Source organism: Myiozetetes cayanensis, unplaced genomic scaffold, assembly GCF_022539395.1.
Source record: "Myiozetetes cayanensis isolate MyiCay16 unplaced genomic scaffold, myiCay2020 scf1, whole genome shotgun sequence".
Taxonomy (NCBI): domain Eukaryota; kingdom Metazoa; phylum Chordata; class Aves; order Passeriformes; family Tyrannidae; genus Myiozetetes; species Myiozetetes cayanensis.
Window position 1 is genome coordinate 104,545,641 of NW_026086604.1, and position 23,462 is coordinate 104,569,102.

Consider the following 23,462-nt stretch of genomic DNA (forward strand, 5'->3'; position numbering starts at 1 on the left):
ATGTCAAAACATCTGAAATGGGAGCCTACCTAGACTATGATTGACTTAAGACAGGCATTCTTATTAAATGAAGGGTAACTTGTTAAGAAAACTGGATGGAATTTGTACAATTAAAATTAGAATAGAAAGGAATTAAAATATTTATAGCAAACTACAGTGCATGTATATGTGCCTGCCAGCGTGGTTAGCTGTGGTACCAGGAAAATTCAGTATAGACATATCTCATGTCAGCTTTTTGAAAAGGAGATCCAAGGCATTTGTGGAATGGTAGACTAGTAAATCTGTGTTTTGTAAAAGAATAAAAACATGTGCAGTGATGAAGTTGTTAAGCTGTATGTTCATGCAACATAAAGAGAGAGATCCAGTACAGCCTTTGTGGAAGGGAGTCATGCCTCACAAATGTGTTTGACTTCTCTGAAGGATGTAGTTAAGGGTGTGTGGGATGCAATGCACTTGGATTTCAGAAGCCTTTTGGAGAAGTTATCTAACTGGTACTATAAAAGAAATTTAAACTCATGGGGTAAAGTGTAAATATCAGAAGGTAAGAAACAAAGGGTGGGATTAAGTGGTAAGTTTTCAAAGGAAGACCACCACCCCCACCTTAAATGTGTATATAAAATAATTGATCCTAAATAAGGTCTTGCCACTCAGCAGAGAAATCTTGGTATTTTTATGGAAAATTCTCTGAATACGTCAATTCATTACTGAGCAGTCATCGAAAAGGAAAATACATGATGGAAGTCATGGAGAAGGAACTATAGCGAAAGCAGAACTAATTTTTTTTATTTTGTAAATTCACGTGATATCATACATATTGCATGCAGTCTCAGGCAGTGTGTCCTACTTTAAAAAAAAATTAAGAACTAGAATACCTTCCCCCAAGATCTACTACCATCAGCTTTAGGTAGAGTATGAAGATAATTATTAATGTAGATTCACTAAATAGCTGAGATTTTAAAATAGGTTACAATTCTACATCTTGTAAAATAAAGGTAAATATTAGAAAGCCAGTGAATGGAAGTACGATATAATTATAGTTTTTTTTAGTGCCCCTGATGCTAACAGCAATAAGCTTATAAGGAAGAGAAAAGTTACTATGGAAGCAAAAAAAAATAAAGTACGGGCATTCAGTAAAGGATTAGGATGCCTCGTAGGTATTTAGGTTTCTTAGCAGCCATTAAATGAGATGATTGAATGCAAACCGTCATCACATAAAAATCCTAGCCTGGTTACATAAGGGCAAAGATCAGTTTGTATTTTGTTGAATTCTCTCTGAAAGCATCTGCTGTGAGTCCCAAATACAAGATACTGAGACAGGTTGTCCTATTCAGTTGATCCGGTTTTATAAAGAATTAAGTAGATTAAGCGTCACTGCCAAGAATTTAATTTTTCTGCTACGGGGATAAACTTGATACGTGACTAAAAGTAGTAACTGTACATATTTTGTTTATATTTCCTTCAAGTTCTAACTTGAGATTATCTTTCGACAGTGCTGTTAATCAGCTAATTCCTCCAAAGATTTGAACCAGAGTAGCAAAACCTGGTAATATGAAATGACTCTTGTTGGAAAATAACCCTTACACACTGGTGTGTGCAAAGCAGATGGAACTGACAGCCCCTGTTTAAAGTTAACTTTGGTGCCTCCTCTGTGACAATGTTGTGTGCAGCTGCAGTGTAAATCAACTGCACAAAATTATTTCAAGTGTAACAGAAAATACAAAAACTTAAAACACCCCAGTATGCTGAAGTCTGTGAGGTGTCATTGGTTAGAAATTACTGTGCTTATGGGTGATAACATACAAGAGTTTGTAAGTAGTAGCTAAATTTAATATGCCTTTTAAAAAACTAAAGATTTTTGTAAAAGTTCAAAAAGCGTTTATTTCATTCCAAATACATTTTTAAGGTCATTGAAGGATGTGCCTGGTTGTTTGGGACAGTCACCTTGAAATACCTGACTTCTTTTGTGCTTGGAGTAGCTGATGATGTAAGTTCTCTTACTGGAGTATCGGGTTGGTGTCTTCCACAAATTTTATAATTCTTAGTGTTTTGAGTTTGACATCTTCCTGATATATTTCCATGAAGTTCCAATATTTGTTTTGTGGAAATGGGAGATTGTGTATTTGCTCTATCATTATGTATTATCACTTTGAGATGTTATTAATGAAGTTTGCGAAAAGACAAATGTCTTTACTTTTGAGTTAGTAAATACTCTGTGTTTGTTTTTAAATGTGGATTTATAGACCTTTGTTTATTTTGTATATCTTCTGCCTACACCTTTTATTTACTCAGTTTCTTAGCTCACTCTTCTCTGAAGCTAATTTTTAGGACAGTTTTGAAATGATTGTTGTAACAAGGTTGTCTTGCTTTACTTCAGCCCCTTTATTCTGTTGTTAAAAACTTATCTGCAGGTATCTATCAAGATGTAAAAGATGAGAAGCTCATATTTTAAAATATGAGTATATGAAACTGTACACCTGAATCCAATCAGAGTGATAACATCCGTTTTTCTACTGTTTTCTGCTTTTTATTTGACACCATCCAATCTGTGTTATAGTCAAAGATGTCATTTAATACAACGGAAGTAGATTTTTGGAATTCTTATAACAATACTGTAAATGGTGTAAACTCCAGGTCTAACTTACATTTAAACTACTTTACTGTGGAAAACAGGACAGTTTTTGCTTACTACAGTTTGGTTTTTTTCCCTGTACCAGGCTCATATAGGAAATATATTGAAATCTAAATTTATTGGCTACAAGGATTTTGATACATTAATGTATACCTGTGCTGCCGAGTTTGACTTCATGGAAAAAGAGGTAATTTGGTCAAAATATTTGATTATGGAAAGGGGAGCTTCTTGTTTTATCTTTGTTTGTAACTTAAAACATCTAAGAACCATCACCTCCTACTGCCATCATAAGTTCAAGGGCGTACTTGTGAAAAGAGAAATTAATGAGCTAAAGCTAAATTTAGCTGCTTTTATTGCATTCAAGTGAACTAAAAACACTGTTTTGAACTAAAAACACTGATTTTGGATCTCAGAAATATGCTTGCTTGAATGATAGAAGTCCTTGCTCAGAGATAAATGAAAGGTTACAGTTCTGCAAACTTGAGATTTTATGTGACTCTCAGTAACTGGTTTTGAGTATATGGAAAATATATGGAGAGCTGCAAAGACCTTATGTCATAGATTTAGACTACAGAACAGCACTGAAACTTCATAATATGGCGTTAGCAGACTTTTTTAGTTCATCGGTATCTAGGTGTGCATTTAGAATGTTTATAGGTTACTCAGCCCATAGTACTCAAATTCAGATGAGATACAATCTACTTCTAGTCTTTGAGTGGCTTGCCAAAGAACTGGAAATAATTTACTGATGACCCCAGTATTATGATTGCTGGGTAGAGTTTACATTTTACTCAAGAAAGAACTCTTTATTTTATTTCCTTTTAAATGACCACTGAAGTAATTACAGATTTATGGAAAGCAATTAATGCAGTTAATTTCCATTTTAGACTCCAGTAAGATACACAAGGACTCTCCTATTACCAGTTGTCCTGGTGGTTTTTGGGGTAATCGTCAAAAGGGTAAGTGATTGATTTAGTGGATCACCTTTACCTAGAATTTAGTTTTCAGCTTTTTTAAAGGGATCACTATTTGTTTTGAGATAGGAAAAAGTTAGTGTGATGGGTTAACCTTGGCTGGCTGCCAGGTGCCCACTAAGCCATTCTCACCTTCCCTGTCCTCATTATGACAACGGGAAGGAAGAGTTGAAAAATCTCATGGGTCAAGATAAGTGTAGGGGCATCACTCTCTGATTTTACTGTCATGAGCAAAACAGACTTGAATTGAAGAAGATAAATTCAATTTATTGTGGATTAAAAATAGAGTAGGATTATAAGAAACATAAGCAAAACTAAAGACACCTTCCCCTCATCCTCTGGCTTAATGGGTCCTTTCCATAGGCTGCAGGTCTTTTAAGAACTGGGCCATCATGGGTCCTTTCCATGGGGCACAGTTTTCAGAAACAGACTGCTCCAGCATGGGTCCCCCACAGGTTGCAGTTCCTGCCAGAAAACCTGCACCTTTGTCGGCTCTTCTTCACGAGCTGCAGTTCCTGCTAGAAATTTTACCTCCCTTGTGGGTTCTCCATGAATTGTGCAGCATCCTTCAGGGCATGTCTAACTGTTCTGGCATGGAGTTCTCCACAGGGTGCAGATGAATCTGCTCCACTTTAGTCCTTCATGGGCTGTAGGGGAAAAAACCTACATCACCCTGGCCTTCTCCAAAGCTGCAAGGGGATCTCGTGGTACTCCTCTCCCTCCTTCACTGACCTCAGTGGCTTCAGGGTTGTTTCTCTCCCATTTATCTCACTGCCCTCTCTTAAACCTGCTGCACAGCTACGTTTTCTTAAACATGCTATCAGTAGAGGCCCTACCAGTGTCACCGATGGGTTCAGGTTTGACCAGTGGTAAGATCCAGTTTGAAGCTCTCTGGAATTGTCTCTGTCTGACATGGGGGCAGCCTCTGGTCTCTTCTCACAGAAGCTGCCCCTCCAGGCCCTCTGCTGCCAGGTCCCTTGCCACATAAACCCAGAACAGTTGGATAAATTACAGGTTTTCAAAAACATTTACTTCAATTCCTTGTTCTCCATATGAAGATCTTTGCAAAGGTTCATTCCTGAGTCAGTGGTAAGACTTGCTCTGATGTTAAATGCCAAAATTATTTCTGTCACCTAGCTGATGAATGCTATAACTGGAGTTTATAACTGCTTTTGTAAATTTGATTATGTATGATTTGCATAAAAACAACTTACAGTTTACACAGGAACAGATGGGATAACTGCTAACTGCCTGGCTAATTAAACATCTTCAGAAAGAAGTTTTAGCTAAAACATTGCATGTCTTTTATCTAGCATTTTCTCAAAATGAGATTATCGAGGTGTAATTTAATTTAGCAAATGTTGAAAATACTTTGGAGTGTTTTTGAAAGTTTATTCATACTTTTTGTTCACCCTTCTTTTCTTCAGGCACTTAAATCTATTATTTGGTCCTTATCTCAGACGGGCCAGTGTGAAAGGTAAGTATTGCCTTCTTTTTTAATGTAAAACTGAATTTTCTGTCAAAGGTTCATTTGATTTGCTATATACTACATAATTCAGAATTCTGCATTATGTTGGTCCTTTCTGAAAGGTGAGTTGTATATAGTTCAGTAACTGAGTGGCTGGGATGTACTGTATATGGTATTTTTATATAATATCTAAAGCTAAGGTTAGCTGCTGAACCTGTTTTAGACATGTTAATCCATTTAAGCCTAGATTTTCTATTTAATATTTTGCTTTTCTGCTCTGTTCCTAAACCAATATTTATATGTCTTTTTGCATTTTTACTATAAATAGTGAATGCAAATTCTTTTCTCCCCATTATTTTTCCCCAGGTTATAAAGATACATGAGTTTCATTCCTAGGAAGGGATCCCAACCGTATTAATTTTATTTTCTGAATATCAAATACATACTCTACCTGTCACAGCTGTTTGAAATCACTTGTTAATGCTGTGCTAAAGAGATATCAGTTTGTCCAATTGAATGTCATCATTTCCCTGTCATGTCTTTCTGCTCCCTGGTTTTCTTTAAAAATACCATCAATCATTTCAGTGATGTCTGGTATCTGTAGTCTACTGGACATTACCAAAATGTCAACAGAAGTGAGCAGGATTCAGCATCCTGTCTTCACAGATGTTTTTGGAGAACAAGTGTACAAGATTTTGACTCTTTTCATTTGTATTTCTGTCTAAGAATCCAAAATCAATATATGTAGTGTCTGACTGGCTCTTCTTCTGGTACCAGTGTTCTGCTTTTTCTTAATGGTGCCCAGCGACAGCACAAGGAGTAATGGCCATAAATGAAAACACAAGTTTCACCTCAGTTGAGGAAGAACTTCTTTCCATTGAGGGTGGCAGAGCACTGGAACAGGCTGCCCAGGGAGGGTAGGGAGCCTCTCTCTCTGGAGACATTCAGAACCCACCTGGACACGTTCCTGTGTAACCTGCTTGAGGTGACCCTTTCTTGGCAGGGGGTTGGACTGGATGATCTCCAGAGGTCCCTTCCAACCCTAACTATTCTGTAATTTTTTTTTACATTACTGAAGTTTCATTTTCTAAATAAGCTCTTCTATAATTAATGGAATTAAAAAACCATGCTAAAAATAATATTCATATTTCCAAATAGATACAGGGATTGAGGAAGATAGTTACTGATTTGTGGTATATTTAAAACTTTCATAGAGTGGAAAAGAACCTCTGTGCAGATGTTGACTCATGCTTACTAGATTAGTTGTGTTGTCTAGTGCCACTATGATGATTTTGAAATAAAAGCAGTGCTTCTGTAATACATAAATAATGTGGAGTTTGGATTTTTTTTTTTTCCAGGGAAGAACGTTTTAACCATGGTGAGGTAAGATTCTTTTTCTGCGCAATTTTTCCTTGTACATTAATGCAAATACTCAATATTGAAATGCAGGTTGTAATGGTCTGATGCCAATATACATGCTTTATTTGAAGCTAAGTATTCTTCGCATCTTTTATTCCCTCATCTTAAATTGGGTCTGTTATGTCACCAGAACAATTCTGGAATGTTGAACAAAAAAAATGTATTGGCTAATGGGAGATATACTGTACTAAAAAAATATACTGGCTACTGCAAGAGAGGAGTCTTGGCCTTTTGCTGTAGCAATACAAAAAGACACTGAAATTAGACTGGACCTTCAGTTTTCTCCCTGTAGACTGAGGAGGAGATTGCTTCCTTTACTGGGCTTTGATGTGATAGATAATGTTAAAATTCTGTTTTGAAATATGCCATAATGAATATAATACTACACTTGGTTCTTTTTAGTAAAATTATGCAAAACAATGTATTGTGTCCTGCTCTGGAGCCCTCAGCACAGGAAAAACATGGACCTGTCAGAGGAGGTCCACTAAAGCAATTGGGGATGGAACACTTCTTCTATGAACACAAGCTGAGAGAGTTGGAGTTGTTCAGCCTGGAGAAGACTCAAGGGAGACCTTATTGAGGCCTTTCAGTGCTTAAAGGGGACCTATAAGAAAGATGGGAACAAACTTTTTAGCAGGGCCTGTTGTGACAGGACAAGGGATAATGACTTCAAACTGAAATCAGGTAGATTTCAAGTGGACACAAGGAGGAAATTTTTTACAACGGGACTGGTGAAATACTGGAACAGGTGGCCCAGAGAGCTGGTAGATGTCTGTCAAGTTGCCTGTGGGGAATTTTAGATTGGATATTAGGAAAAATTTCTTCACCAAAAGGGTTGTCAACCATTGGAGCAGGCTGCCCAGGGAAGGACATGAGTCACCATCCCTGGAGGTATTTAAAGACATGTAGATGTGGCACTGAGAGACATAGCTTAGTGATGAACTTGGTAGTGTTAGGTTAATGGTTGGACTTGATCCTAGAGATCTTTTCCAACCTAAATGATTCTATGATAAACAATCACTTAGATAAAAGCACTGATTGAAAAAGTGCCTCTGATTTACTATGGCACTTTGACAGGTTTCATTCCTTAGCATTCTAGATACCCTTTGGAAAAAAAGATAAGAGAAAGTAATTATATCTGAAATATGAAGATCCTTACTTTGACTTGTACTCTTTCAGACAAGCTCATAATTTAGACTGTATGGAAAATAAAGTTGCGTGTTTAAGACAGAAATGAAAAGTATGAAATTTTATGGTCCTGTCTTGTGGGGTTTTTTTTCCTTTCAGCTGGTATTCCATGCATTGCAGCTGTTGGCATACAGTGTCCTAGCGATTTTAATCATGAGACTAAAACTCTTTTTGACACCACATCTATGTGTTATGGCTTCCTTGGTGTGTTCAAAACAGGTAAGGTCTCTTTTATCCTGTAGCTATCTCAGTACTTACGGTATTACAAAGATGTTTGTCTTAAAGCAGATTTCTCTGCATGTAATTACTGAATCTGTGTGTAGCAGTTAAAAATAAAGCAAATTATATTGCCTTTAAAAAAATAGTTCCATTCTCACCTCTTCCCAAATAAAGTAAATGTGTTTTATGCAACTTGTCCAATTGTGTTATTATATGAGTTAACATGCTGTGTATTCAGCTTGAACATAGGGAGACATATACTAGATTTTACTGGATTTACACACCTCTATGCTATTGCAAGTTTTTATTGACCATTAATTTTATCCAGTGTTTGACTTCGTTTACACTGTGTTTTTACAGCTCTTCAGAGCTTATTACCATGCATATTTTTGTCCGTTACTCCTTCCAGAAGTGTTGTTTGAAGTCTTGCATGTTGGAAACGTTTCAGTCTTAAAAATCAAAAGTCGTATATCTTACTCAGATTTAATCTTTCTAGTTTGAAATCATCTATAACATAAAATGTTACTAGATTTTTTCAATCTCTGTTTAGATAGTTGTTTTAGAAGGCTTGCACTTGCAGCAAAAGTAGGGTAAGTAGTCCTTTGTCTGGGAAGCAGAGAGGGAGGCAGATAGAAAACTGTCTGAATGGCTGAGCCCAGAGATCAGTGGTGCATGGTCTGGTTGAAGGCCAGTAATTAGCAATTTACCTGAGGGGTCAGTGCTGCATCCAGACTGTTCATCACCTTTGTTAATGGTCTGGATTATGGCACAGAGAGTACCCTCAGCAGGTTTGCTGATGATACAGAACTGGGGGGGAATGGCTGGCTTTTTTGAGTGGTGCCCCATGACGGGACCAGAGGCGATGGGCACACGCTGAAACACAGCTGGTTCTGTCTAAACATCTTGGAATTTTTTCACTGTGAGGGTGACTGAGCACTTGATAAGTTAACGTGTGCATTTTGTTTACCTGTGTTAGACTTCTCTCCACAATACCATTCACCTTTCCAGGTATGACTGTATTAGTGTGGGTGCCTGATTTCACCAAGGCAGCACATTTTCAGCAGCCTTTTTGCACAGTGATTAGAGCACAGTTTCAGTATTCTGTGTTTATAAGATGATGCCTGCAAATATTTGGATGACTACCAGCCAAGTTAAACAGTAGCAGCAGAGGCTACTTTAATCAGCTGTAACGTAATACATTGCCACATATTATTCCCGGGGGAAGGACTCTTCTGCTGGTACACTAGACATGCAGACGAGCAGCAGCATAATGCTTTAGAAACACTGATGCATCTGCTGGCTTGTTCTCAGGAGCGAAGGAGAAGGCATATACTCTGGAGAAGTCTGCTTGTAATCAGAACAAGTTTTTAATTTTGGAAAGGAAGTGTGTTACAGACCCCCTGACAATCCTCGCTCTGTGATACACGCTTTCAGCTCAGCTCTGCTAAGAACATGAGAACTATTAATTCCAGGCAACCACGAAATTCCAATTTTGCTCTGCTACAAACATGCTGCCTTTTGTGCTGGTATAGAGATTTTCCCAGGGAAGAGATGTGGTCAGAGAGCTGCTGTATCTTGCTGGTATAATCAGCCCTTTGGGGATTATTACCAGCTAGCATTTGATTACTGGGAAAATGAAAAAGTTGTGTAAATAATGACCTGTTTGGATTTTTAATGCACAAGCAAGCTGGGCTTCATATTTTTCAATTGGACCCTGACTTCAAGGAGAATTTTGTATAAGTAAATGAATCCCAAAATAATGGAGATACTCAGAAGCTGTCTGGACATGGACCTGGGCACCTGGCTCTGGGTGACCCTTCTTGAGCAGCAGGGCTGGATCTTCAGAGGTTTCTGTCACCCTCCACTGCGCAGTAATTTTTTAGAAAGTGTCCTAAAGGTGAATTAGGATTGAATGATGAAGGCATTTACTGTCTGTGAAACAGCTCATACCTGTGTCAAACAGTGGGAAGATGAGTGAATGAGACAGAATTATGCAAAGAGGGGAAAGCTATCCCATATTAAACCAGATGAACAAATGATTGTTTCCCAAAAAAATGAATTGTTTTTCCCTGCAGGTTCTTTAAGGGAAGGACAGTTCTTTATAATACTGGACGGGTTACACAGTATCAATCTGCTTAAGTATTGTGCTCATCACTTTGTTCATGCCTGATTCGTTACTTGGCCTAGGTAGAAGTGTTTAATGTTGGACAACATCAAATGAATCTGTACAGTTAAAATATAAAATGAAAAAAAAATTGTCAAAACTTCTTCAAAAAGTAAATTTATTTAGCCACCTCGTAACTGAGTATTGGGGCTTGCGTCTTGATGATTTTGCTCTACACACTTGCTGTTCTGTAAGGTTCACAGGTGTTCAGTTTTCCAGTTCTTAGTTGTTCTTGAAATACTGGCAATGTCTTAGATGGTCTGGTTATTTAAGTAATAGTAGTTACACTGGTTAGATTTCTCCAAATGAACTTTCATGAGGTGTTTCTAAGTAATTTGAAATGAAGTTGCTTTTCAAAAGTCAGAAAATTGCTTTTCAAAAGCAAAAAGAAAAAGTCCAATTTCTTTTAACATGATTTCTTGATAACAATTACAGTATAAATTAGTTCTGCTCAAAGTTAATTTGTTCTTAGTTCTTGTTTTAACTGTGTTTTTTCTAGAAGAAAACTGATGGGCTTTTCTGCCCTGCTGGTGTTGGTGGTGGTGGTAGTGGTAGTAGTAGTAGAATTTTCTAGTGAAGTTCAGAACTAAAAGTATTTCTATGTTTTGTGCCACAGGAAAAGGCATCTCAGCCTTCTGAGAATGAAAAAATAATAAAATGTGTACTTCTGGTTTTGGCCACATAGCGATCTTTTTGTTTTTAAAGCACCTGAGTAGTAGCATTTCAGTAATTCTTTCTGGATCACTGTTGTTCTTTAACGCTGCAACTAAAGTCATCAGGCTGGTTAATGAAAACTGGTGCTTTTGGTAACTGTTGTATCTTAGAGGGTGGCACATGTAATTACTGTGTAAATATTGACAGGGAATATAGGTTCAGAGTATTTGATCAACATTTTTTTTTTCTTCTGCTGTCAACTGCATTTTGGCACTTCAGTTGTTCAACTATTTCCGATGGTTGTAGAGTGAGAGTAAGCTTCTGGAAAAGCTGCTGTTGCAGATGATAACCTGTCCTTGTTGGACTAGGTGACTCAGTTTCAGTGACATTTTCTTCCTTGTTTGCAGCATCATGGAGGCATAGTTGGTTTGAAAGCAATAGGTCATGAATGCTAGCAATAGGTCAGATCGCTGCAGTTAGCACAGTTATTCTGTGCTAGAAAGTGATAAATGACCAACTGCCACATACACTGTGGCTTGGGAATATCCTGGCCCTGGCTTGGGCCTTAGGAGAATAACATACCTATGTTGAAGTACCTAACTTTAGGTAAACAGTCTAAGTAAAAATAAAATCAATTCCCTTCTCTTGTTATCAATGAAGATTCTTTTGCCTGTTGAGCATGTCCCCATGGTTGCTGCTGATTGATACCTACAGAAGACAAGCTGGATTTTTTTCTGGTCTGACTGATGCATACTTTCTTTAGCAGGGAGAGGCTGGTAATCTGCCGGGTAATACAGGACTGGCTTCAGCGTGATAGAGAAGTGCTGACCCATAAGGCTGTTCAGCTACAATTGAGCAGACCACTTCTAAAACTTCAGCATACAATAAGGAAACTTGTTGTTGTTGTTTGTTTCATTTTGTTTGTTTGTTTGTTTTTGAAAAATTAGGAAAATATCAAGTGGTTTTTAATGAGCTTTCTCTATCCTGCTACTAAGCAGAAGTAGTTTTTTTAAGGTTGAAAAATCTGACTGCGTGTGCAATACTGAGTCAGAATTGCTGCGATGGAGGGGAAGATGGAACTTGTGACCAAATGATTGATTAACACTCGGTACATTTATCGTTAGATAAAGTTTTAGATGTTTGAATAAAGTATATGTTAATAAGCAGCAATTTGGTTTTACAGATGCAAGAAAAAATTAAGGAAATTTAACATAGGCAGTTGTCTTATTGCAGTTGAGGTCAACACTGTCCTTTCATTTAGTGGACCATGGAAGTTTACCTGCAGTGTTATGTTAGTATAATTAATGTATTTGGAGGCTAAAAATTACTATTGTGTACATGGAAAAGGAATTTTATATGTTGTGTTCTTTCAGCCCATTGCATGAATCCTTGTACTTTCCATTACCATCATCTCACGGCAGCTGATAAACAATAAAAATAATAATGTCCTTTTTTCTTAATAAAAAGTATTTTCATTGTCTGGAATGCTTTGTGATGAAAAAGTGACCTAATGCTGATTTTCACTGGAAAGTAATTCAGTTTGTAACATGCTTTAAAGAAAGATTTTTAATTAAAAAAGAAAAAAAAAAAAGGAAAAAAATAAGTGCATCTTTCTGAAGGGAGTGAAGTCCCATCTTCTCTACAACTACATTTTAGGTATTAGAAATCTGTGATTAGAACCTTTTCTTCTGAAAGTTAAACAAAGATGAATAATTAAAATAGGGTTCAGTTCAGTTCTTTCATTAGTTTACTAATGAAACTCAGAAGTCCTTCAAGTTTGTCCTTCAAGTTAGGCCCAAGCCTGCTGTTGTTTCTGTTCAGATTTTTAGCTGTTTACATCTGCACATTCCTGCTTTCAGTTAGGAGAAATTATATGATCTTGAGTGGAAATTTCGAAAGGAAAATAAAATAACTAGAGAAAGACTTAAAGTATTCATTTGGAAAAACAAAACCAAACCAAACCAAAAACTAAAAAACTTGAATTGATAAAAAAAGAAAATAAATAAAAAAAACCAAAACAATAACAACAACAAAACACAAGAGGAACAGCATCCCATGAAAGAAGTGCTTCTTTTGCATTGCATATATATTTGACCATTCTAGGCTCTTTATATAAACAAAATAGTGCTAAATTCAGAGACTTTGAACATTAATGAGGTTTTATAAAAACATGACAGGAATGTGATTTTCTTTGATTTGAAAAACCATGGAGCTTACAAAGTTCTAAGGTGTCCATGAATTGACATTTTTTTTGCAGCTGTTCTGAAAAAAGGTTTTCTTACATAGAGGAACCTACAAATGAATTACAAATGAGCCTATAATGAGCTTACAAATTTGCCTACAAATGAATACCTGGATAGTATCAGTGCTTTTGCTCTAGAGTGTTTAGCAACTCTTTGAGGAGGACAGTAGAGTACACTGTATTTTTGCAGAGGTGGCTGGAAAATTTTAATAATTAAAGCAGTTTATGGTTAGTTTATAAGAAAGACAACACATGCTACACATATACCTAAGTGTATAATCAGCCTAATGGAAGCTTCTACTGAGAGACTTTATTTCATTGTTTAATGCTTTAAGTAAAAAAACCCAGGTAATGTAAATGAAATGTGTTTATTTAGTGCAGGTTTAATATTTTTGAAATGTGGAGCCTTCAAATTACAATAGCTTGGAAAAAATTGTAATTTGTCTTATTTAAGGTTTAGGTCAAATATGGATGAGATAAATTGTTCCTGCTCAAACTAAACTTCAACACAGCAAATTTAGTACTGCTTTTTTCTTAACTATCCATTTCACGTATTTATGAATATTTGCTTAGAGCCTCCAGCAAACTATCTTTAGGAAAAAATTCAAACACCAGTTCAAAGTAGGATATAAAGCAGCATTAAACTTCATATTCCCAGAGCCTGTTTTTCTAATGTGTATCAGAATTTTGTAGAACAATGTCTAATCTGTGTACTACAGATAGAAACTCTAGATGTAGATAGGAGATAAAATACTGTAAAAGTGCAGTTGGCTTTATTGAACCATCTTTTACTTGCAGAATTTGACATCTGAGCTACAACTTTAAAAGCTGTGCATTGATGTAATTTTTAATTTTGAGGATTACAAATTTAATGCCCAACATTCAGTAAACATGAATAATTCTTACGAGGTCTCATGGAAGGTTAATGGAGAAGCAATAGCAGGGATATTTCATACTGTAATATATTTTAGGTTCCTCATAGAGAAATAAAAATGAATTGTTCTGCATACAACATTACGGAATTGCTGTCTAGGAATTAATTGATTCTTGCATTTCAGTTATTTGGATGGCTCTTCTATAAAATCCAGCCCAAAACATTGGTCTTTGCTATTTTAGCATTGATGGCAATAGAGGGATCTGCAAACCTTCAAACTCAGTGGAACATCATGGGAGAATTTAGCAATTTGCCACAAGAAGAACTTTTGGAGTGGATAAAAGTCAATACCAGACAAGGTAACCTATTTAATAGTGTAGGATGTTCCCCATTTACTGTCAGATGGAACCGTAGAACTTGTCATGAATGACTGCAGAGATATTGCTACAATCTGTGGCTTTGCCTTGGGGCTGTCCTAAAGCCAAGTCATGTATACTTGTTCATAAAGAAGCTACTTCAAATGAGAAAAGCACTGAAAACTTGCTTTGCTGGACTTCAGGCTACCAGTCTGGATGTTCTAGCCACTGGTACAGTATTTCAACAAAAGCCTCTTTGCCGAGTCCAATTAAAATAGGTTTTTGCTTAAATGGTGCTGGTCCTGTGTGTGCGTCCATGATCACCATTTTGCTAGAAGAGAATTAAAAATGTGTGTTTGTTGTGGTTGCACCAATCCTTTTCCTAAAATAAGGAAAAGTCAGAAAACTGGATGGAAACAAAGTAGTTACCTTTTTAGCAGTAAAATATGTTCAAGCCAAAGTGGACTGAGATTTTATTGTCCATTTAACACTAGTGTAAGAAGTGACAAATAAAAGTGTGTTGTCATAATAAATATGTATGTTGTCATAATAATATGTTGTCATAATAATAAATATTCTACCCATTCAAGAAAAATAAGATGCATTAAATCTCCACTCTTAGATGGTGAGTTATCTAATGGCTTATGTTGAATTCAGGGCTAAAAAGAAAACAGATTTTATGCATCTCCTGTTGGTGCCATGTAAGGCCTTTTAAAATCCCTGTCTGTGGTTTTTCTATAGGATAACTGCTTAAATATTTGAACTGTTTCTCTGCTTTTGCTGTTTGATTCTTCGTGTCAAACATGCCTTTTATTGTGCATTTCAGATGCAGTGTTTGCAGGAGCAATGCCTACAATGGCAAGTGTTAAATTGTCTACACTGCGTCCTATTGTAAATCATCCTCACTATGAAGATGCAGGTTTAAGGTAAATTTTGCAGTTGAGGGTTTATTTGTACTTGCAATTAATTCTCTTAATGTTTGCAGTATACTCTAGGAATGGAATTGTGTTATATTGTAAAATTTGTTAAAACGCCATAGAACTTGATTTGCTATTTTTAGTCAGATTGAAAACTCATGCATTATTTCTTCAGGATTTATGTTCATCAAAAGGGATATACTGTAGGGATAGACATGGCTTCAAACTTACATACAAAAAAAAAATCAGAATTAAATTATGGAATTGACTTTAATATGTACTATTATATCTTTTCTTCATTTTAGTTACTCCTGACATTGTAGATGGGTTCAATTTTTTTTTTTCTTGAGATAGCGAATTTAGTTATTTCTGCTAGCTTTCTGTGATTTGCTGTCATTTGTTTTGGGATGACTTATTAAATATTGAAATACTAGGAGTAGCTGAGGCTGAAATTTTGTAATGGAATTACTAAGCTTTTTATTCTGTTGTTTTCAAAATCAGGATATTTTCCTAAACTGAAATTGATCTATTGGAAAAGGTCAAGAATTTATTCTAATAAATTTAATATTGTAGCATCATTTCTTGTTAATTTGGTAAAACTGGTTAAAAAACCCAGCACACAAGAAAACAGCAAGATAGAGAGGGATAAAAGAAAAGGGGCAGGGATTCATTTTATGTGCCTTATGTCCTTAGTCCTCTGTCGGCATTAACTCACTTTAACTTTTGGTCTGCCCTGATTTGTTTCAGGCAGGTGGACTAGATGATTGCTGCACGTCCCTTCCAATTGAAATATCCTATTCTGTTCTAGCTGTAAAAATACAGGACAGGGAATGTCTGGGGAAAATACTTGTATTGCCGGTACTTTATCATAAAATGCGTGTGAGTGAACAACGTCATGCTTTGCACATTCAAAGGAGAATATTACTGGGTGATATGGAATGGCCTGGGCTGGAAGGGACCTTAAAGGTCATCTAGTTCCGAAACAGGATCATGGTGTTCAAGTGCAGATTTTGTTTGATCAGCATAGGTGGACATCAGGTCTTGCACTCTGCATTTAACAGAGTCTGAAAAAGGGCAGTGAGTGTGACCTTTTGCTGAGAGGCTTGGCAAATGATTCCTTCTGATCACCTACAGTCCAAGCAAGGTTGTTTCTGGCCTTGAGTATTATATAGTGAAAGCATTGCTTTGACATCTTCATGCTTTCTGTTCGCAGTAGCCATGGATCTCATTACTAAGTTGTCTCCTGCTACAAAAAGTCAAAGGGCTGTAAACACTGTGCTTGGAATCATTAGATTTGTGAAGAAATAATCAAGTTTAAGCAAATGGTGCTATTAATGTAAACTTTGTTTTAGCATAGTTATCTTGGGAAATAAAAAGCCTTCCTCTCCAGTCTAAAGTTAAAGCTTACGTTTTCATGCTCCATTGCTAGCTAACTGTGATATTTTTCTTTTTGAAGGGCCAGAACTAAAGTAGTGTATTCCATGTACAGTCGGAAACCTGCAAGCGAAGTAAAAAGAGAACTGGTGGCACTAGGAGTGAATTACTACATTCTTGAAGAGTCATTATGTGTGAGCAGAAAAAAGTGAGTAATCTCCCTCTTTCTCACAAGAATGACACACCGCTCAAATGTGTAGTGTAAGATTCATATCAGGTGGTAGTTTTGAAATGTTGGTCTGTGCTTTATTTATTAGAAGTGTCCAAAATACATTTTTGTCCAGCATCTAGATGTTAATAGGTATAATTGACTTTACTCACGTTATCAACCTTGTGTTCTTGGTGCGCACCTGAAAAGCTGCGTTGTATATGTGATTCACTAAGGAAACAAGTCATCATCCTGTGGTGGCAAGAACAGATATGTGTGTGTATAATGAAAGCCTACTCTAAATAAAAGGTGCAGAGTAAAAGATAGTTGGAGCACCAAAATATTATGACCACTAGTCACTAAAAATTTTGTCACATTTAAGTTATCCTTCAGAAAGAGCTATGCTTTTTCCTTCCCCCTCCCCGCCACCTTGATTTCTCTTTCTGGCCTCCAGAACACAATTAGTTTGGATTTTTTATTTTCTTTTCTTTTCATCTAGAATAAAATTAAATGTATGTGTTCTATTTCTTTGCTATTATCTTTGTTAAAATTAGAAAATTTTCAGTAATTCTAACTTTGAAAGACAGCTGTATAGTGAATTGATGTTGGCTATGATCCTTAATAAAAAGCAAGAAGTTACTTTTTTAAAGTGTTTTATGTCCTGAATTTTCTTTAGAAATGTTAGGAATGTGAATATCACCCTCCATTTTATAAGACTTAAGGGTCTCTGGTAAAGTGTATGGTATAGTTTGTGTTGTTTTATATGCTTCCTGCTCCAAATTAATTATTTAATGATTACGTAAACACAAAAGCAGATGCATTTTACACATTTTCAATATTATTCTTAAATTACTACTATATTTACTAGTTTTGTAATCTGGTAATGTCTAGTATAAAGACAAAAAAATATAGATGTCACAATCAAGTATTCATAGGGCACTATAAAACTGAGTTCAGCAAGTTGTATGTTTGGAGTTCTTTATGGCATTTCTTAATTTCTCTTTTCATATTCGTATGTTTTCTAGGCCTGGTTGCAGTATGCCTGAAATTTGGGATGTCGAAGATCCTGCCAATAGAGGAAAAATTCCTTTATGTACCCTTATGAGCAAGAATTCCAGGCCGTATTTCATCACAGTATTTGAAAATAGCAATTACAGAGTCTTGAAGATTCCAAAGGAATAACATTTCAATGCAATGAAGCATCAGTCTTTCAAATCTTTAACCTAGTAACTATAAGAATTCTAAATCAGAAATACCTTTTCTACTAGACTTAAAATGGAAAAATGTGTATTTTATTTTTTACCATTTTAAGTGAATTCTGATTATAGAAATATCTTGAACCTAACAGTTTGAATTTCTATTTCAGGGTCAGTCCCTTGAGATTTGCTATGCAAATGATTATATGTTTGCACATTTTATTTAACACTGATCCAAAAAGAGTTAAAAGTAGCTATGGAAAAGTTTGTAGACGGACTTGAAACTTCTTTTTTTTTTGGTGCATGTTCCTGGAATCCTATTGATATTAAAAAAGAAGACTAATAAGGGTAATATTTGCAGTAAGCAATAGTTTAGCTTCTCAGTGTCCGAGGGTTTTTAGCATTGTTATGCATTCACAATAAGCTGGCATAATATACATGAAATTTTTAAGGGAAAATGCTTTATTCAGGAAAAATCTGTCATAGCCTTAGAAAGATACTAAAATAAATCCTTCACTGCCTTAACTAGACCTTCAGCGCCTAACTTGATAAGAAATTACTTTCAAAATTTATGCCCTGTTTTCTTTCCCCACATATTAGATCCTGCCTGGACTTTATCATCAGCATTAAAGAAAAATTAAGCCCCAGTTGTGATATGGGTGTAGTCAGTTGTGTGGGTGTAATTGCTCCAACATTATTAGACTGGTTCTGCAGTTTTTCTGTCATCTTGGTGTCACACCAATATTATAATTAGATAGAGAATTCACCTTCCAAGATACCCAGTGCAAGGACACCCTTTAGTCGTTTACCTGACTTGGTAGAATTTTTGTATGTTTATTGCCATTGGGAAGCATCACAGTAATTGTGATTCTACAGTATAAGACTTCTAAAGTCTGATGTTTTGCTGTATATCATTCATGTTTTGGATTTGTTTTGACTTAGTTTTGTTGTTTTGGTTTTTTTTGTTCAGACATCAGTCTATTGATATGACTGGTCTTTTTAGCCCTAATAGCATCTAGCAATATTAGATGCTATAGGGATACCATCCATCACGCCTATAACAGTATCAATTAAATGGGAACCTGTGATAAAGTAGTAGTATAACAACTGATCAGTATTGTAAAGCTTCTTATTTTTTTAAAATCTGTTTTATTGAGAGGGTGAGGGAGAATGGCTGAAAATGCATTAGCTTTTTAACTTTTACAGAATAGCTTTTGGAAAAATTTCTATAAGGAAACTCACAAAGAAAGGGCTTTTGGAAAGTCACTTTTTAAAATGTTAATTGAATTCAAGGAAGCAGGAAAAAAATCTTTATATAAACATTGTGACTAGTGTTTCGGCACAAAAAGGTACTGTATTTTTATGAAGTTTATGCCAACTGTTGACATGTACTTATGTGGTTAAATAAAAAAGAGAAAGATAGAAATTGTTCTCATGTTTCTGATGGATGTTACACTTGTCTCTTATGTCTGTAAACTGAAGTTTAATACAGTTAACTGCAGCAGATACGATTGAAGCTGAACCTTCAACTGAAAAATGCACAGAAGTGTTTCAGACAATTAAACCAAACCCACACACCTCTTTCTAGCCTCCTTTTTTATTCAAAATATCGGTGCAAGAATATTTGAAAAGGCAGTGAGAAAACGTCAAATACTTATTTAGAAAGCAAAGTGAACTTGGAAGGCAGTTCAGTATTATTCTGGTTTTGTTCTGAGTTTCTAAGCTCTAGTGATCAAGAGTGAAGCTCTAATACTGGTAGAATGAAGAAACATTTGAAAGTTAAAGTTCAAATACGTGCTTTAGTAAAAGTGTTCATCGTTTGATGAGGAGGTGACTGTTACTGAGTACACAGCCAGACACTGTAAATTTTCAGCTTGTCTTGAGGTATATTATGCTGTCCCTCTCTTTAAACTGGTTAAACCCAAATAATTGTCATATGATGTTAATATGATAAAATTTAGTCATGAAAAAATATGAAGTAAAAAGTGCAATATATGATTTTGGGGAAGAAATACGAGAATTCTTGAGTTAGGTGTCTCATGTTATGAATTTCTTATTGTCTCAGTAATTTGCTCGCAGTTTCAAAGGAAAGAATTTGAGTTTAAATAACACAACATTTTACACATAGGACCACCATGTTAAACATTAGGCTTATCACTGCAACTTGAACCAGAAAACACAACTTTGAGACTTCTTAGCTCTCCCTGAAGTTGATTTTCTCTTTGCAAGATCCTAATAAATAAATATGCATCACAACTAAGTTCATCTTCAAATATGTGCTGGCCTTGAAGTAATTTAGGAACGAGACTAGAATCCTTCCATACGTGAAAACAGTTTCTATTCCGTTTTAGTAACTGCATCATTGTGGTGGTTTTTGCTTGAGTCTTATGTTTTGGCAGAGCCAAGGCGTGCTGCCACACTGGCAGAGAAGTTAGGGGTGCATTAGGAGAAGACACAGCTGAGACAGGAGACTCCAAATGACCAAAGGGATATCCCAAATGATATGATATCATGCTCCGTATATAAAGTGGAGGGAAGAAGGAGAAAGGGGAGGATTTTTGGAGTGATGCTGTTTGTCTCCCTGAGTAACTGTTAGGTGTGATGGGGCCCTGCTCTCCTGGAAATGGCTGAACACCTACCTGCCCATGAGAAGCAGTGAATTAATTCTTTCAGGTTTTTTTCCTTGTGTGCACAGCTTTTATTTTCCCTATTAAACTATTTTATCTCAATGCATGAGCTTTTTAGCTTTTACCCTTCTGATTCTCTCCCCAATCCTGCTGGTGAGGGAGTGAGTGAGTGGCTGCTTTGTGGTGCTTGGTTGCGAACTAGAGTGAAACCATCAGATTTGCCTGTTGGAATCCAAAATATTTCCTGCTTTGCATTAAATTTCTTCAGTACAATGGACACAATTACAATTTGGTATAAAACTTCTGCTGATTTTGCAAACTCTAATATTTAGTATGGAGACCAAACTGAGGCTTCTTTGTGAAACGAAGGTGCTAAGTCCTATTCAGTACTGCTCTGCACTTCATCATAGTCATGTACACCATATAAAAAATACCCTTGCTTTTGTCTTTTGTGGCAGTTCAGCTGAAGCAGTGAAACTGAGTCAGTCAGTATCCTGTGGATTTTTATGACTTAAGGCATGGAGTTCCACAACACAGGACTTGTTCCAAGTGAAGAAAACTCCTTTAGCAACAGCAGATATATGAGGAAGAGTATAAAAACAGGGTTGTCAGAAATCAGCATTGTTCTGCATAGCATGCAGAACTTCTAAACCTAACAGGTCAGCAGGGCAGTGAAACCTCAGAGCTACAATAAATTCTCAGCTGTAGCTGTACAACATAAGTATAAAATCAAAGTCAAGTGTTGTGACAAACCGTAGCAGAGCTTCAGGCTGACCTGTTAGGTTGGAGCAGAGTAGTAGAAGGATTTTCAGGGTTAGGCAGAATCTCCTCCAGAGCAAATTGGCTTGTTTCTGATCTCATACTGTAATTCTCCATTGAAGTAATTCATACAATGTCTGAAGTCGTCAGTTGTTGAGTGGGTTCATCATGTAGTTCAGCAACTTTATTACTTCCTGTTACAGCATGTATAGAACAGTTACTGCCAATATATCATGAGATATGGATAGAAGACAGAGTGAATGAATGATATTGATTTCATATCTGGCTGAGGACTCGGGCAGGATCCCTGTGGCCAATCTTCCATCCTGTCAAGGTTACCAGTGTTAAAATTGAGTCATGAGTGCAAGCAACATTAGTTTTGCCTGTTTCGTAGGAAGGATGAGATCTGTTTTTTAGCCTGAAGAAAATGACAACTTACTGGATTGCATTTAAAGGTAATGATGAGACTGCAGCAGGACAAACTCTGAAGGGAAAACCTCCCTCCTTTTGATGTTCACCTGAAAGGAAACAAATCACTCTAGTTCATTCTTTAGGCTTGACCAAGCTTATTTTAGAAGTCAGTGCACCAAATTCTTGCTGCCATTACTAATTATTGCTGTGTTCAAGGACCTGAACAGTATCATCATGTTACTGAGCAACCAGTTGCTCAGCTTCTTTGACTACAAGTCCCAGGAGTGTCTCAGGATGCAGTTAGCGTATACTATTTGCAGACAGTTAGTGTTTTGCTGTAGATATCTCTGCCTGAGCTCTGCAAAAAATCCTAGCCTCTTCTGAAGTATTGGCTTTTATAGTTTCATTATTTCTGAAAATCCAACTTCTTTTTCTTGGCTAAAGCAAGTTAGCAAATCCCAGAGTAGGATGTCTCCTATTTTTTTTTCCTGAATTAGCTTTATGATGGTGTTTGAATTGCTGCCTTGCTTTGCTTTGATTTTGAATGTTAAAATATAATGCATCTGTATTTGAAGAAGTTTAACTTCTATTACTTATATTGAAAAAAAAAGAGCTGAAGTTAGACTCAAGCTTAGTAAATGTATAAAGTGGACATTTTTGCATTCCTGGAGTATTTTAAAGGCATTCAACTCAAAACACAAGTTGTATAAAAGCACTAGGTATAGATGTTTTCCTTATCCTTTGTTTTCTTTGTTCTAGGTCCTTGCTGGATTTAGCTGCAGTTATCATGCTACAGGCTGCTGCATACAGAATCTTTGATTTGATAGTTTTTAGCTATTTTTGTGTTATTATATAATTTAATCATAGAATGGTTTGGGTTGGAAGGGACCTTAAAGATCATCTGTTTTTAGTGCCCTGCCATGGGCAGGGGCACCTCTCACTAGTCCAGGCTGCTCAAAGCCTCATCCAATCTGGCCTTGAAAAATAAAAGGAATAATTATTTTGAGAAGGGATAAATGGAAACAAGATGACCAAAAGTAAGTTGCATCCCACAAGTTCTTTATTCAGAACTTTAGTTTTAGAGTTTACTACCATCAATGCTTAAAACAAATGAAATGTTACTTAGCAAGTGGTGCTGTCAGACTCTATAACTGATTTTTAAACTAATGAAGTCTTGGCTATTTACCTGAATAACTGCAAGTTTGTTTCATCCACTATGTTTTTGCCTGAAATAAAATGGGATTGTAAAGATGCCCTTGAATTAGGAGCTTGTGACATGTATTGCCTTCCTTTGAACCCTCAGTGTGCAACTGAATTCATATCTGAATTTAGAAAGAAACCTGTCAGCACTGATGGTTTGTTTTGTAAGGTTGTTCTTACACATAATGAAGTAGTGAAGCAATAAAGTTCCATCTGAAATAAATTGAAAAGCATAAATATTTGTAATGTTGAGGTGCAGCAGAACTGCCGAAAGGAAACATGGTTTCAATGAAGTCAGACTATATTTGGAATGACTTTTTTGTTTTCTCCCCCCCCCCCCTCCCCCCCCCCCCCCCAGTGTTCTATTTCATTATATTCTGTTTCACTTTGATGCTGGGAAATGGGATAAAACTTAACAGAATAGACTTGAGAAAAATTGTATAGCTGAAACTGCAAAGGTGTTTATATCTTCCAAACATGACCTGGTTTTAATAAATCTTGTCAAAATGTTTGGCTCATACCAATAAACTAGGTGATGGAAGATGTCCATGTTATCTGATGTTCCTGTAAAAGTAGAGTTTTG

At 36.2% G+C, this 23,462-nt stretch overlaps 1 protein-coding gene across 1 annotated transcript in view; it reads left to right on the forward strand.

The window, feature by feature from the left end:
* Positions 1–19,308, forward strand: part of DPY19L1 (dpy-19 like C-mannosyltransferase 1) — a 46,140-nt gene extending 26,832 nt beyond the window's left edge. Inside the window, exons 14-23 of the mRNA XM_050317121.1 lie at positions 1,904–1,984; positions 2,715–2,816; positions 3,517–3,588; positions 5,031–5,080; positions 6,430–6,454; positions 7,778–7,897; positions 14,016–14,190; positions 15,014–15,113; positions 16,561–16,686; positions 17,712–19,308. Of these exons, the coding sequence (XP_050173078.1) occupies positions 1,904–1,984; positions 2,715–2,816; positions 3,517–3,588; positions 5,031–5,080; positions 6,430–6,454; positions 7,778–7,897; positions 14,016–14,190; positions 15,014–15,113; positions 16,561–16,686; positions 17,712–17,868 (1,008 nt within the window). The 3' untranslated portion in view covers positions 17,869–19,308. The remainder of the gene's footprint in view (positions 1–1,903; positions 1,985–2,714; positions 2,817–3,516; positions 3,589–5,030; positions 5,081–6,429; positions 6,455–7,777; positions 7,898–14,015; positions 14,191–15,013; positions 15,114–16,560; positions 16,687–17,711) is intronic.
* Positions 19,309–23,462: the final 4,154 nt, after the last annotated feature.